This window comes from Ictalurus punctatus, chromosome 7, assembly GCF_001660625.3.
Source record: "Ictalurus punctatus breed USDA103 chromosome 7, Coco_2.0, whole genome shotgun sequence".
In the NCBI taxonomy this organism is placed as follows: domain Eukaryota; kingdom Metazoa; phylum Chordata; class Actinopteri; order Siluriformes; family Ictaluridae; genus Ictalurus; species Ictalurus punctatus.
Window position 1 is genome coordinate 20,917,921 of NC_030422.2, and position 15,983 is coordinate 20,933,903.

Consider the following 15,983-nt stretch of genomic DNA (forward strand, 5'->3'; position numbering starts at 1 on the left):
ATATATATATATATATATATATATATATATATATATATAAACATGTCACCTTTTTCACCTCTTCTGAGTTCGCAGGTCTGGAATACTTAGCTAAACTTTGAGATTAGTTACCTGCCTCGAACGGGTTCTTGTTTTGGTAACGCTGACTCTAATTTCAGGATTGCGTTAAGTACAAGCTTCCAACTTGTTATCTTTTCCAAACATGTTATTGCTGGGATTTTTTTTTGTGTGACTTGACACGAGTGACCTCCTGTTATATGCAAATGTGGGAAAAACATCAGGCTGTTCCACCCTTAAATTTAATATGAGTGTAATATCTATGGTTTTAAATATTTTTTTTAGTATGGACTGTATACTATTAGGACAGTTCGGCTTTATAGTACTGTATATGAAAGATGAACGTGTTGTGTGTGTGTGTGTGTGTGTGTGTGTGTGTGTGGGAGGAGCTGAATCTCCGAACCGTCGTTTTACAGTGAATTGAATTATGACGTAGGAGGAATGCACAAGACGTTTCGTTTCTGTCGTGCATAAATTCGATTTGGATCACATGTAACATGCATGTAAACAGATATTCGATAGATCAGGGGTACTCGATAGACGGAGTCCAGTCTGGATTCGGACTGAATTGCGATTCAATCCGGACCGAGATCTAAATCTCTAGTTATCTGACACCTGGCTAAGTGATTGTGTAAGTATACGAGTATAAAAGTTGGTTGTGAGTATAGAATCATACAGACAAACAAAAATAAAGCCAGTACTTTAGTACTTTCACGCCCCTTTTGTTCTAAACTGTTGGCATGTGACAACAACATCCAATCAGAGCAGTGTACCGGCATCACTATGACTAAGCTGTATTTCCACACTCTCCGGTCCTTCCGTAACAATGTTTCAATGTTTGAGGTTCGTCAGGTAGCTAATTTGTTTTGCTGAGTGGCGTTAGCAAATTAGTAAATGTCAGAAAAGCTACGAAAATGGCCTTTTCCAAATGGTCAGATCGAAAGAAAAGGAAGATTGATGGTGAAAACCGTGTGTTTTTATAAAGATGAATGGACAGACAAGTATTCACGCATGCATTTATTCTTCCTAACAGAAGCACCAAACCTGTGTGCTTAATTAGCAGTGAGACAGTGGAGATTGTTAAGAGTCGTAACATTAAGCATTTGTCACACATTTGTTAGTTCTGTAGTTGATCGGTCATAAACCTGCATAAAATTGTCCTACTTTGTGGACGATTTTTTCAGCTCAGTGGAAAATTGGTAAGCGGACCAGAAAGATTTCGATTTGAATACCAGTTTATGGCCTTTAAACAGTCCGTTCTGAATCAGCAAACCAAATTATTTCATTTAGATTAGACAAAAAACGTACGCACATAGCATAGGCCATGTTCCAAATGGTCCTACGCTCCTCGTCCAAGTCCACTCTGTGGTGAGGTTTCGGAGATGTTCATGGACATGACGGCGAGGGGATGACTTTTTCCTTTGGGGAAAAAGTCCTCAAGATGAAATCACATTCCCGATCGTTGACTTGTGTTCCGTGCAGGGTTTTCATTCGGAGATCCACACCGCACTGAGTCTCATTACTAACTCAAACATTTATGCTGATTGTTTCCTTAAGCTCCAAGTGGGAAATAATTACACATAACTGGATGTAATGCAATTACCAGAGAAAATTTGAATGATTTGCATAAAATCACACTGAGAAGAATCATGACCGCTCATGGTACTGTAGCTTCATATACAATTATGTGGTGCTAAACTATGGGCTAATTATTTTGTTTTTTGTTTTAAATGATTTTTGGGGGGTTTTTTACAAGGTGCGCTGCTTAATGACTGTGACAAATTAATAATGAGGAAGAAGTCCTACAAGTCTCGATAGTACTCAAATGTTATCGTCTTTTTCTCTTGTTTTCTGCCAATTCGCTATTTGTTTCATGCAAGAGACCACAGCTGAGTCTACTTCAATGCAGACTTCATGTAAAGGTGAATAGAGGGACACTCATGGGACACCCTATTTCCTCACGAACCTCACATGCATGCAGAAATGAGGACCGCGAGACCTCTTCAGGCACAGCGACGGCTATTGACTGGCTCCACATTTTCCGACTTTACATCGGTTTTAGAGGGCATGTGAACAACCATACTGTGTGTACTATGTCAAATAAAACTATCATATGTAGCAGATGTTCACTTTTTATACGGTCGCATGATTATCTTAAGATCCGATTTGTCACTCTGCTCCTTATTAATTATTAATATCTGATCTGCGTATACGTTGCAGACCTGGTTTATCATGTGCTCTATCATTTGTTTCAGCTTGTCAGAAAAAAAAATGTCCCGTATCTTGCCATAACACCATCCTAAGGGGAAACGTGTGTGTCCATGTCCCTCTGTGCCGGCTGCGATCGGACTCCTACCGGGAACCTCTAACCCGTCACACACACACTCGAGGGAACATTCAAGTCAACAACTTAATCATTCCAGAGAGCAAGAGAATGCGAGTTAGGTTGCCAAATAAGAGAAAATCGCAAAGAATAAAAGCGGTGATGACACAGAGAGAAGAGCGTTTGCTTTAAAAGATGAAGAGGTCAAGAGAGAAAGGACGATACAAAGGCTGAAAAGATGAAAGAGGAAAAGAGCGAGGATTGTCAAACAGAGAATGAGTGATAGTATTTACAGTCCTGTTCTGCTTTGTTTACCGGGCCTGTTTATGAGCTGCTTTTTTGTACAGAGCGCCCGAGCTCAGCCGTACTGGTGCTCTTTTTTTTTTCTTTTCATTATTAAAAACTTTTTTTTTTTTTTTTAACCGCAATAGTTTCGCTACATCCTCCTGCACACCCTGTATTTCTGCTGGAATGTGGATTACTGAGCAACCCTTAAAACCACATAACGTTTAGTCTTGGAGGTGTAGTGCATTTGTAATTAATGGTCAGTGTTTTGTGAGTCCTGCAGTGACGTCTCGATGTGATCTCATTCCAGTGTGGGACTGTAGAGAACTAGAAGGCTCCTGCGCCATATGCATAATGACCTCATCATGAGTCTGTTGTTCATGAAATTGTCAAAGGAAAGACTTTTTCAAAGGTCGCATGAGTTCTTTGCACAGCTCAGTGTCTCCAGGTCATGCCGTGACTGGGAAATCAGGCCTAATATCTGGTCGATCATCGCTCATTAATATGTCGTACCTTTTTGTCATATCACATTTGAGATTTCGTCCAAAATTAACTTCTTGTCTTCTCTCCTTTTCCCTTGCTACAAGTCCTCATTTAGATCCTGTAAAATCCCATCTCGGCTTTTTCAATGTCGAGCTTTTGCGCTTCATATTTGAGCAAGGATTATTTCGCTCCACTTACCACCTTCAGCCGTGCGGCTCTGTCGACAGTGTTCGGTGTTTTAACACAAGCTCGACTTAAAAGCTTTGTTCTTCGCCGTCTCCCGTGAATAACAGGGCGACTTGCCGGAAAAGCCCGAGTTCAGAGCAGCAGATGGTTCGAAAGTACGCTCATGCAATTGTTTATAACGTTCTATTTTCATTTTCTCCTCAGGAGACCGAGATCGTGGACATCAGCCATATCAGAGACACCAGAACAGGGAAGTTTGCCAAGATACCAAAGGTACTGTGTACGTAAGAGAGTGTGATTTTACATTAACTGTTTTATAGCTTTAATGGTGTGTGTGTGTGTGTGTGTGTGTGTGTGTGTGTGTGTGTGTGTGTGTAAGAGAGCATGTTTGAGTGTCATTTTATAGCCTTAGTGTTTTTAACCCTTCTGTGTGTTAGTGTGCTTTTTCAGGTCTGTGGAATTAAACCTGAATAAATAAGAGGCATGTATAATTGTACGTACATTCCTTGACATACTAGTATATACTAGAAAATTCTAGTTGGAGAAACCTCATTGAGCGTCCACTCTGAGGTCGTGTCTGCCTGCTCGGTGCGGTGTCCTTAGGAAGGTTTATTGGCAGGCATTTCTGGACGATGTGCTTATGTTCGCAAGTTCAGACCTCCCTGACTGACCCACAAAGCCCTGTGCCAGGCTTTACAGCCCTCCAGTGAGGGAGAAATATCCCCACCCCATTAGCTCTGCCAATTCAATTCCATTTGAACGGTATTATATTGTCACAAAGCAGCTTTATGGAAATCCGGGATGTAGATTTATATCCCTAATGAGACTCAGAGGAACCAGACTGAAAAGGGAGCCGATGCTCTTCTTGGTCACGTGGGATAGTGGGATGTTGGTCATTACAGTATCCATGTGTAGAAGAGGAGCGTTAATACAATGCTAAGCACGGTGAAAGTATCTTCAGTATGAAGATATTGTGAGGAGTCCTGGGATTAGCACAGGACACAGGTCTTCAGGATTACAGCAGCAGATCGTTACAAGTGTAAGTCAGTGGCACGCAGGTAGGAAGATTCAGTAGAGCAGGAACGTGAGTCTTAAGCATAAACAGGTCAGCCCCAACACAAACACACACACAAATGCGTGCACATTTATACCCACACATTGGCCTTCCACTCTTATCACTGTTCCAGTGCTTGTGCAGAGGAAGCCACGCTGGCTGCGGTGTAACGACTTCCTGGAAGTGTTCGGTGTCTCATGCACCCAGGGATGAAGAACGTCTATTTCGCTGAGGTCCAGAATCTGACTGTGTGTGTGTGTGTGTGTGTGTGCGCGCGCGTGCATGTGTGTGTGTAGGATTCACGTGTGCGTGACGTGCTGGGCTTTGGAAAACCAGAGGGCAATGCGGAGGCTAAGCTAGTAACAGTCGTCTACGGCAACGACCTGGTTAACCTCTCCTTCCTTAACTTCCAGGCCATGGAGGTGGACATTGCCAAGGTAACCACAGCAACCAAGCACCACACACCCCCTCTTTGCGATGACCGTCTATTGTTTCTCTGTCATGTCTCTCTCTCTGCAACTCTGTCAGCTATCAATAATCATTTATTAAAAATGCAAAGGCCTTTTTCATCCCCAAGGACACTATCCTTAAAGCTAGACAAAACACAAGGCGGCTAAATTAGCTTATGGGTAAAGCAAAAACAAAACCATCGATATATAATGATATAAAACATATAAAGGAAAAAAACAGCAGTCGAAATATAATTGAAATCAATTGGAGCCAAACAGAAGAGGAACTAATAAATTGATTCTTTTCACTAGAACGTACGCTATCTTAGGAAAGCATAATTATTAATGGGGTTTCCCTTTACATCTCTCTCACACTGGTTTATTCTGTTTACTCATTGTTTGTGTGTGTGTGTGTGTGTGTGTGTGTGGGTGTGGGTGTGGGTGTTTACTGTATCTCCAGGTGTGGACTGAAGAGCTGTTTAAACTTGCCACAAACATACTGTCCCACAATGCCTCACGCAACACCTTCTTACTCAAGGCGTGAGTATTGGGTGTGTGTGTGTGTGTGTGTGTGAATGTCTCTGTGATTTTGTACATATGTAGGGATGCAATGAGCTGCTGATTTGCATCGACTTAAAAGGCAGTTATTGAAATGAACATAGATCAGTTATTATTGTTTACAATTTATTAGGATTGATTACTATCAAACAAGGGCAGATAACTGGTATGAAAACACACACACACTTTTAATACTCACCAATTATACAAATTTCAATAAGAGCCAGAATATCTACGTTTTGTGTACGTTTATTAGCTATATGTCAACGCAAATTCATTTTGTGTGTGTGGGTAAACATGTCCTTATCATTAACAGCGTGTAGCTTGTGATGTTTTGCAGTGTTTTACATGGTGCTGTACATATGCAGTAACACGCACATCTGTCACATCCTCTGTCACATCTGCTCTCTTGCTCCCCATTATTCAACCTTGCAAGGCTACATTCATCCTCCAGGCCAAAAAGAAAGAGCTATAGGCTGCTGTCTCATTCTGTCCCCAATATCTTGGGATCCGATTTTAAATTTAAAAAAAAATTAAGAAGTAGTAGTAGTAGTAGTCTGAAATCGTGAGCTGTGATTTGATGCTCTGATAACAGTTGCGTTCCTGTGCTGCCTTCACGCTCGTCAGATCCTAATCTCACTTGTTAATACGTAATTATGAAGTCCTTGGATGCGTATACTAAAAAATACAGATTTAACTTCAATGCGTTGTGACATGAAATATGAAATTTAGATATTTTGAAAGCTCCTTTTCATAATTATAAATTGAAGGTATGCTTATGTCTAGCTTTCAGGTGGGAAATAAATGTAAATATGATCATTCTTATGGCACATGAACGCAACATTACCCCATTTAGGATTTTTTTTCTTGTTGTTTATTATTATTTTTTATTTTAATGTAATAATGGATAAGGTAGTTGGTACATTACAATGGTTCAAAATTGGCGTTACTTTCTCAAATCAAATTCTTCCCCAACAGATACACCAAGCTAACAGTGCAGGTCACCCAGGATGGGAAAATCCCACTAAAGAAGTGAGTACGAGCTTACACACACACACACACAGCTGTTTTAATTTCACCACATCTTGTTTCATAAATTTGGTTTTCCTTCCCCTCTGTACTTTTGTTTTCAGTTCTGCTGTGTGAAACCGAGTAGTGCACGGGTCTCAAAACAAAGTGTATGCAGAATTGGATAAACTGATGTTGCTCGTAATAATACTCAGAGTTCTCCTACGCTCTCTTTCTTAGTATTCTGAAGCTGTTTTCTGACAAGAAGCGAGTGGAGTCAGCGCTGGAGCAGTTCAACCCAATGGCTAACAGGGTATTCACTCATTAATCCATCATTTATCCCTCATGCAGTCAGTGCTCATGTCTTTCCCCTAGTCCCCTAGTGCTATATAGCTTCCTCCTTATGTGTGTGTGTGTCAGTCTGGCTGATTTTAGTATGCTTCTCTAAACAAGCATGATTTTGTGACTGTATACGTCCAAGTAACTGACATGGCCCAAAGTTCTCTCTTGCTAGAGCGGTGAATTCAGGAGCAGTAGAGATTGTATCCTATTCTGGCACTTCTGCATGCAGGTCTAATTTTTTTCCCTCTTTCGGCTGCTCCCGCCACAGTGGAGCACCCGTCCGCATAATTTAATTCTGGCCCAAGTTTTACGCCGGACGCCCTTCCCGACGCAACCCTTCCCAAATTCCGGGCTTGGAACCCGGCACTGAGAGTGCACTGGCTCATGCAACCCTCCAGTGGCTGGGGTCGGTTCCCTGACCGGGAATCGAACCCGGCCCGCGGCGGTAAGTGCGCCCTGCATGCGGGTCTAACAATAAAACAAAATGAAAACTTGCAAACATATCATCAAAGAAAACATAACAGACCATGCAGTAGCAGTCTGGTCAGCAGCCATGACAAAGATGATGGAGGCCTAGGACATTCATAACACGTGAAAAAACCCGCAATTATACAGGTTGGAGCTATGACATTAGCACTTTCAAAAACCTGATGAGTCTTAACATCCACACACAGTAAAAAATAGAGTTTTAAATTAATAAATAAATAAAGCTTTGTTTTCTGTGGCCCAAAACCCATTTTATGTGTGCATACAGTGATAAATATACGTGATCTGTGACCAGCATGCAGTTCATGTCACGACAAGTAAGAAATGAAACAGCTCAGGGATTGTTTTGATTCGGCCGACGGCACGAGCACGCTGGTATTCACAGTCGTACCGATATATTCCGTATAACGAGTGCAAGATTGCTTTTATACAACATTTTTATAAATAAGAAATTAACATTGAGTAACTGACATCCAACTGGCTTACGCCAAATAATCAGTTGTGTTTGCAGCGTGAAGGGGAAATGGATCCCAAAGAAGCCACACTCACTTTTATAGCCTGTATAGGTTAGCTCTAGCTCACAATGATTTGTAAAAGGTTGGCATTCCTGTTAAAGGTTGGCTTCCCTCCTTGCTTTTCATCTTCATCTGACAACGTTCCTATTTTAAGTCAGAAGTTATATGAAGAACGTATCGTTTGCTATGTCCGCTCATGATGATGTTAACGCTACAGTAGAAACAGTGGGAGTGTCGCTTGAATTGTCGTGCCGAGCAAGCAGAGGGATACGCACAGAGAAGGAGGGAGCGTGAGGTTTAAGTTGTGGAATGATATTGGATTATATTATATTCCTACCTGCACCTGCATAGTGAAAGAGTAAATTATAGTGATAATGATACTTTATTGGTCACATCTACATTATAGCACAGGGAAATTCTCTTTTCTTCACATATCCCAGCATGTTAGGAAGTTGGGGTCAGAGCGCAGGATCAGCCATGATATGGCGCCCCTGGAGCAGGGAGGGTTTTGCTCAAGGGCCCAACAGTGGCAGCTTGGCAGTGCTGGGGCTTGAACCCCCGACCTTCCGATCGGTGACCCAGAACCTTAACCGTCAAGCCACCACTGCCCCTATTTAACTAAATGCTGACGTGTAGAGTTGGGGAGGAAATCATTTTGGTATAAGATTACAGAAAAAAACAGAAATGTCTTCTTTTGAAACTGATTATTTGTTCACAAATTGTTCACAGTGTGACCTGGGGCAATAAAATGAACAACAAAACAAGGGGGTTTGTTTCAGATTGTCCAGGCGGCCGCTGGTTACTGCAAGCCGTTAAGCTGTAGCACACTGCCCCCAGCTGGTGCACATCAGAATTTCAAATCAGACTATGGTGAAATTACAGGGCAGGGGTGTCAAAACGTATCTGTGAGGCCTCTTTTTATTTTTCATGCCACCCTGATTCATTAGTCTATTTTTGTCTGAGGGTTTTCTTCTGCTTGGTTGGAATGAAAAGCTACAGCCACACAGGTCAGCTAATTGGACAGTCCTGGTGTAGGGATTAATATAAAGCTGAGTCTCAAATGCTGTTCTTTGTGCAATAGTAGGGTGTTCACACAGGGCAACTCGGACAGATGTGTTGTGTTAGTAATACCTGGATGGTATACTAAAAGACATCATGAAGTGCGATACTTGTTGTAGATTAAGAAAAAGGGCCTTAGTTGTCAAGGGTGGAGGCTGCTGCTGAATATTTTTAAATAGCTGACGCACCAAGCGAGAATGTTGCTACGCTACAGTCGTAAATTGGTAGCAAAAAGTTTTGGCTGCTCTAGTGCTTGTCAGTTACAGAAAGTACAGCACAATGACTTTCCGTTTAGTGCAAAATGTTTAACATGAGATTAATAACCTAAAAATTCCAGTCGCTAGATGCTACTGTATGTGATGGGTAGTATGAGAATTATTTGAGACACATTTGAGACACAGCCCCAATGTTCAAATTAAGTCTGACATAGGAATTGACCATTACTATGAAAGTTATTATTGCCCTCATGGAAATCTGGTAACCCCTGTCCTTTAAAGCTTTGATATTGCCCCATGAAAACATTAGATCAGATGAATCAAGTGATTATTTTATTTTTTTGTATTTAGACCACTGCAAAACTGGAGCTTATCCACTGACCGCATCAGTGTAGAAGTACAAGTCTTTTCTACAACATCAAAGCGTTCAAAAGCTATTTGCTTTGTCTCCCTCAGGCAGACGGGATCAAGCTGGAGGAGTTCACCTGGGAAAAGTTCCAGAGCTTCGTGAACAACCTGTCTGTGAGGCCCGAGATCGACCGCATCTTCGTGCAGCTGTGAGTGATGGACAGAGGATGAGAATATTCCGCTCATTTGATTCAGATTTTATTTATTTATTGTAAGCTGTAATGAAATGTAAAAGGGATCATTTTATGTGATGTATACCACATGACTAGCATACATTGTGTGTGAATACCACACACAAGAACGTCAACACATTTCCCTGGACTGGAAGTTAATAAGGAAGGAATAAAACAGTGTAACCTGCTGCTGTGGCAAAATATGGCAGTTTGCCAACTATAGTATGGCACATCATATTTTTTTAATTAGTTTGCAGTTAAAATGTATGTTGTGGAATATCTGCCTTCCTGTTATCACTTATGATATAAAAAATAGTTTTTTCTTGTTTTGTTTTTTTTTTGCCAATACATTGAAGACATTTGGGTTTGAGATCAAAAGATGAATATGGGATGATAGATCAGAATTTCAGCTTTTATTTCCTGATGATTACATTTCGGCATGTTAAACAACTTGGAACATGGCACCTTTTTGTTTGAACCCACCCATTTTTTCAAGTGATCACAAATATTGGAACACATGACTGAAGGGTGTTTTTTGCTGCCCAGGTAGATGGATTGTCCTCTGTAGTTTGATTAATTGATTGAACAGTTAATAGCTCTGAATGTCTACTCTTGGATTAAGACCTGGGCTTCACCTGTGAAGACTGCATTTGTTGTTAAAAAGGATAAACTAACATGAAGACCAGAGAGCTGTCTATGGGAGCAAAGCGAGGCAATTTGATGCTAAGAAAAAAGGGGAAATCGATGATTACGTTAAGACTATCTGTTCCAATACTTTTTGCATACCTAAAAATTGGATGCTCTGCCACTAAAGGTGGCATGTTGTTTAACACATCTAGATGTAGTTATCAGGAAACGAAAGCTGAAATTCTGATCTATCATCTCGTATTCCTTTTTTTAATCACACAAACAATTGTTTTCAGTGTATAGCAAAAACAAAAGAATTGGCCCTGCTGTTCCAGTACTTTTGCACAACACTGTAGCTTTAAAAGTTTTCCCCCACTAGCCTCCATTTTTCTGTCTCTTGACGTTAATAAGAAAAAACGCAGCTTGTCATGTTGCTGAGGAACCGCGACGTCCTCTGTTATGAAGACTCCTCCGTAGTGGAAAATATACTGACCATTAAACAGCACTGACACTGAAGAGTCCTTCCATAAATCTTAAATAAATGTCTCTTTACAGAAAACCTCACCAAATCAACTAATTATACTTTTTTTTCCCCCTCTGTATTAAATAACAGCATGTATTTTAATCTTTTTATTGGCCATCATACATGCCCCTGTGAATTATCAGTTGTTATAGAAACGCTAAGATATTGTAAGGAGCACATATAAATATGTTAATATATTTTAATAATGAATTAATAATTAATATCATTTAAGAGTTAATATAAAGCTGTGATTTGAATTAGAGCCTGTACTATTGTCAGAACTGAACTGTAACCGCACATTTACTTAATAACTTCTGAACAGTCCGATGCAGCAATTTAAGAGTGCCGTGGCATAACCGTAGTATACTTTTCATACGTTTGTAAACGAAGCTTTTAATCTGTAGATTTTGTCATTTTAGAGATGGGACTACTTTTTCAGAGGGAATTGTTTGCGTTTAAGTAGTTGTGTGGTTCAGACGGTGCATTAGTACCACAAAACATTTCACTGCATTGCTCTAGCGTTGGAAGGTTTGATAAAACTACATAAGAACCGCTTTAGTACGACTCTCTCATGTGTGTCTTCTCCCAAATTCACATCTGACACATTTTTTTATCTCATGTCTGTGACATAAACTGTGGTAGTGTCTCAGCACATGGACATACTGATATTGATTCACCTCAACGTACAATGCACATACTGCAGACGTGTGCAGGCAGTGCAGGTACACAACCAGAGAAAACAATGCAATGATTAAATGAAGTCAAATTTATTGCACCGTGTTGTCCTTGAGCCTAATCAAGAGTGTTTGTGTGTGTGTGTGTGTGTGTGTGCGTGCACGTGCACAGTGGCTCTAAAGGGAAGCCCTTTCTATCCCTGGATCAGATGTTGGACTTCATCAACCGTAAGCAAAGGGATTCGCGGCTGAACGAGGTGCTTTACCCACCTCTCAAGCGAGAGCAGGTACGACAGCTCATGGAAAAATACGAGGCTAACGCCCGCCAGCTGGAAAGAGGTAAACACACACACACATACACATACACATACACACATTAGGAGTTACAGTGGGAGGAACATAATGAGATAATTGATGTTAAATATGATGGTGTGTGTGTGTGTGTGTGTGTGTGTGTGTAGACCAGATCTCTCTAATGAGTTTCAGTAAATATCTGGGAGGAGAGGAAAACGCAGTGGTTCCCTCCGAGAGGTTCGACATCATGGACGATATGACCCAGCCGCTGTCTCATTATTTTATCAACTCTTCGCACAACACCTACCTCACAGGTTTGTAAAACGTCCTAAATCTGAAATACCGTCCTACTCACAATTCCCTGCAGTCATCAAAAATCCACGAGGAGCATTCTCTACCCGCTCGGGAACAACGTTTGCACTCTGACCTAGTGCGCTGCTTTGTGGACATGGCTCCAGTGTGGGAAAACTCAAATGGGATTCTTGGATATTTCTCAGACGTTTTCTCAGATAATTGTACAAGGGGTCCCAAAAGTCTCTATACATAGGGGACTGTGTTTGCCAGCACCCCGTCGGTTGTGCCTTCATCAGTGGATATTGGTGGACGTCTACTACTCGGTCGGTCCGTAACACTTCCAGTCTTAATGAGTTTGTTAGTAAGTTTGGCAACTGTGTCGTGTGTGATGTGTTTCCTGTTAAAGTTCATCGATAACCAGCGACAGCTTCTTGATCCAGCCATGAGAACCATTTCAATACATTCTTCTTTTGGCAAAGGCGTTCTTATAGGCTATCTGGGAATATACATACATACATACATACATACATACATACATATATATATATATATATATATATATATATATATATATATATATATATATATGCTAAAAGGTGTTCATTTCCCCCTGAGTATATAATTACAGTATGATTGAGTTTTAAAATGCAGCGAGAGTGATTACAGAACTCAGTGAAGCTGCAGTGGTGAGTTTCTACCCAGTATCCTTCAAACGGTGATGTGTTACATTTTTTTTATTTGTGTGTGTGTGTGTGCATGTGCGCAGTGGGTCAGTTAACAGGTCTGTCCTCAGTGGAGATGTACAGACAGGTTTTGCTCACCGGGTGCCGTTGTATCGAGCTGGACTGCTGGAAAGGTCGTCCACCTGATGAGGAGCCCATTATTACACACGGCTTCACCATGACAACCGAAATCCCCTTCAAGGTGCAGCCATCTGCCCGAGTCATTCTGTTCATCTCTCTTCAACTGTGTCCCATATTCACTTGTTTGCATGTAGGTGACGTTTTCCTCTTTCCACTCTGTCTTTCTCTGCAGGAGGTGATTGAAGCCATCGCTGAGAGTGCCTTTAAGACCTCTCCTTACCCCCTCATCCTGTCCTTCGAGAATCATGTCGACTCGTAAGTGTAACTCTCAGGCTGTACAGTATGTTCGTGTGTGAGTGTAATAATTACAGAAACATCCAGACTTGATATTAAAAAAAAAAAAGTAGCATTGATATTATTATGAAATTGATGTTATATTGTCTTATACCACAATGGTTTTGAGCTCTCAAATCTGATTGGTGAAAAGGTTTCGCACTCCTTCTAATACCTTATTGTTTCTGTAGCAATGGCTAATTCACATAATCTTAATCTGTCACTGTTAAACAGATTACAGAACGTGCTGTATTTGAGGTATAATCATTGATATGGACAAGTTTTCCACATTTATTTCACATTTATGGAAGGAGTCTCCAGTGTCAGCACTGTAACCGTTAGAAACTTTTCCACCATGAGAAAGTCTTCAAGACGCCGCATTTTGCACGTTGCTGTTTCTTTGTAAGATGAAAAGCTGCGTTTTTTTTTTTTGTGTCTGATTAATTTCATAAGCGAGAAAAAAGAGGGGCTGATGAGGGAACAACTGATTATAGCTGCTATAATGTAAGTGATAACAGGAAATAACTTGTCTTATGAACTTTCCACAACGTTAGATTTATAAAATAAAATAAAAAAAAGTCTGATGTGTCATTGTTTAATTAATTAAATTATTGTGTCAGGATTAGAGATCGACCGATATTGATTTTTAAAATGACCAATACCGGGCACACGGTGACTTAGTGGTTAGCACGTTCGCCTCACACCTCCAGGATCCGGGGTTTGATTCCACTGTGGTCCTGTGTGTGCGGAGTTTGCATGTTCTCCCTGGGATGCGGGGGTTTCTTCCGGGTACTCAGGTTTCCTCCCCCAGTCCAAAGACACGCATGGTAGGCTGATTGGCGTGTCTAAAGTGTCCATACTGTATGAATGGGTGTGTGGATGTGTATGTGATTGTGCACTACGATGGACTGGCACCCTGTCCAGGGTGTACCCTGCCTTGTGTCCGATGCTCCCTGGGATAGGCTGACCCTGAAAAGGAGTAAGCGGTAGAGGATGGATGGATGGAATAACCAATACCGATTATTAGCATGTTTATGTGCCCGATAACCGATATGCAGAACCAATATTTATTTATTGTTTTACTTCTGGTTTGGACACAATGATAACACCACCACTGAGCAAACCGTTTTATTTAGAACAGTTTTGTGAATTTCACTTCCTCCTTGCATACAAAACATAAAAAAACCCTTTTATTTATACACCAATAAATAGTGGGATCTGAACAAGTGTTTAAAAAAAAGTGCACTGTTACTTTACCTGTGCACACCGTTCACCGTCTCTCCTCAGATACAGTGCTGCAATGGCGGTCCTGCATGCAATTTTCAGAAACGCTCTCAAGATGGCGCCATTTATCGGTGAATCAGATATTACAAAACCGATATCTGATTATGGAAAAATGCTTAAATATTGGGAACACCGATTATCAGTCGATCTCTAGTCAAGATATGCTGTTGTATGACTTCAGGTGGTCGTTGATGCACACCCCATCGTGTTGTATATCACATGGTCCTACTGAATAATATATCGCTCTTCCTGTCATACACTTTATTGTCTAAGCTTCTACCAAGCATAGCTCATTTTAACTTCTCTGCCCCTCTGATTTCTTCATTATCAGTGCACGGCAGCAGGCTAAGATGGCGGAATACTGTCGTTCCATATTTGGTGACGCGTTGCTCATCGATCCTTTAGAGAAATACCCGGTGAGTAACAGGTGAAAGGGAGGGCAACTTTCCAGCTCGAGTCATGCATTTTTGGTTGTGGTAACATTTTGTCATTGCTTCTGCAGGTCTGTAATGATTCTGCTGAATATCATAGACTGAATGTGATTACCTTTCTATTGCTCATTGCTCACGATGTTGCCCTAATAGTACATTATAAGGAAATGTTCATTGTAGTATTGATTGCAGATCAACGTTCCTTGCAGATTTATGTCCTTTGCTGATTGTGCATCAGTTTTCAGCATGGCTAGTGTAATAAAGATGTTTGGCATGTGGTTTGCTACAGCTGGTCCCAGGTCAGCCTCTGCCCAGTCCTCAGGAGCTGTTGGGGAAAATCCTGATAAAGAACAAGAAGAAGCATCACTACCGCACAGCTAACGGAGGCAGTGTCAGACGCAAGGAGGGAGCAGACGAGCAGGGCTCATCTCTTAACGGTGAGCGCACGCACTCGGGCGATAGTACATCACGTTAAAGTTCTCCTTCACACGTCTCACGATTCACTCTCACCCAGAAAGATGCATCCAGATCATTGTGCTGTTCAGCCATATGCTGTCCAAATCTTTTATCGTTTCCATTTCCATGTTTGCTGTCAGAAGTTTCCATGTAAATTTCATTTACAGAAATGGTTGTTATTCATAAATCCCATTTTCTGTCTGATTGTGTCATATATCCATTTCATATCCATGCATAATAAGATTTGTGTTTAGATGCGCCATTGCCTGAAGGGGAGACAAGCCAGATCATGTCCAATGGGGGCGAGAAGCTTGCAGAGAGGATGAGCAAAGACATTGACATGCGGAAGTCCATTGGTGGGTTGGGACTTGATTGACATGTAGTCTCCACCAGTCACTGTGCAGACTAATGTCAGGGTGGTGTCGTTATGCCGTGCATGCATTGTTTCTAGTGTTTTCATGTGAAGTTTTTAATGCTGGTTTGCTTGTGTTGAAGATCGGGGAGATGGGGATAGTGATGACGAGGAGGAGGAAGAGCCAGTGGCAGACCCCAAAAAGCACCATTCAGATGAGGTAAATCAGCTCAATTACCTCTCTCTCTCCCATTCTCTCACTCTCTCTCTCTCCGCCTTCTCTCTCTCTCTCTTTCTCTCGCTCTCCCATT

At 41.3% G+C, this 15,983-nt stretch overlaps 1 protein-coding gene across 4 annotated transcripts in view; it reads left to right on the top strand.

The window, feature by feature from the left end:
• plcb3 (phospholipase C, beta 3 (phosphatidylinositol-specific)) overlaps positions 1–15,983 on the top strand; it is a 76,815-nt gene that overhangs the window by 45,178 nt on the left and 15,654 nt on the right. For all 4 annotated transcript variants that reach the window (XM_053681403.1, XM_053681402.1, XM_053681404.1 and 1 more), the window contains 14 exons: positions 3,539–3,607; positions 4,685–4,825; positions 5,298–5,377; positions 6,374–6,427; positions 6,644–6,716; positions 9,477–9,577; positions 11,598–11,764; positions 11,887–12,033; positions 12,780–12,937; positions 13,049–13,131; positions 14,765–14,849; positions 15,154–15,301; positions 15,575–15,676; positions 15,816–15,892. In XM_053681403.1, coding sequence (XP_053537378.1) covers positions 3,539–3,607; positions 4,685–4,825; positions 5,298–5,377; positions 6,374–6,427; positions 6,644–6,716; positions 9,477–9,577; positions 11,598–11,764; positions 11,887–12,033; positions 12,780–12,937; positions 13,049–13,131; positions 14,765–14,849; positions 15,154–15,301; positions 15,575–15,676; positions 15,816–15,892 — 1,485 coding nt within the window. The remainder of the gene's footprint in view (positions 1–3,538; positions 3,608–4,684; positions 4,826–5,297; positions 5,378–6,373; positions 6,428–6,643; positions 6,717–9,476; positions 9,578–11,597; positions 11,765–11,886; positions 12,034–12,779; positions 12,938–13,048; positions 13,132–14,764; positions 14,850–15,153; positions 15,302–15,574; positions 15,677–15,815; positions 15,893–15,983) is intronic.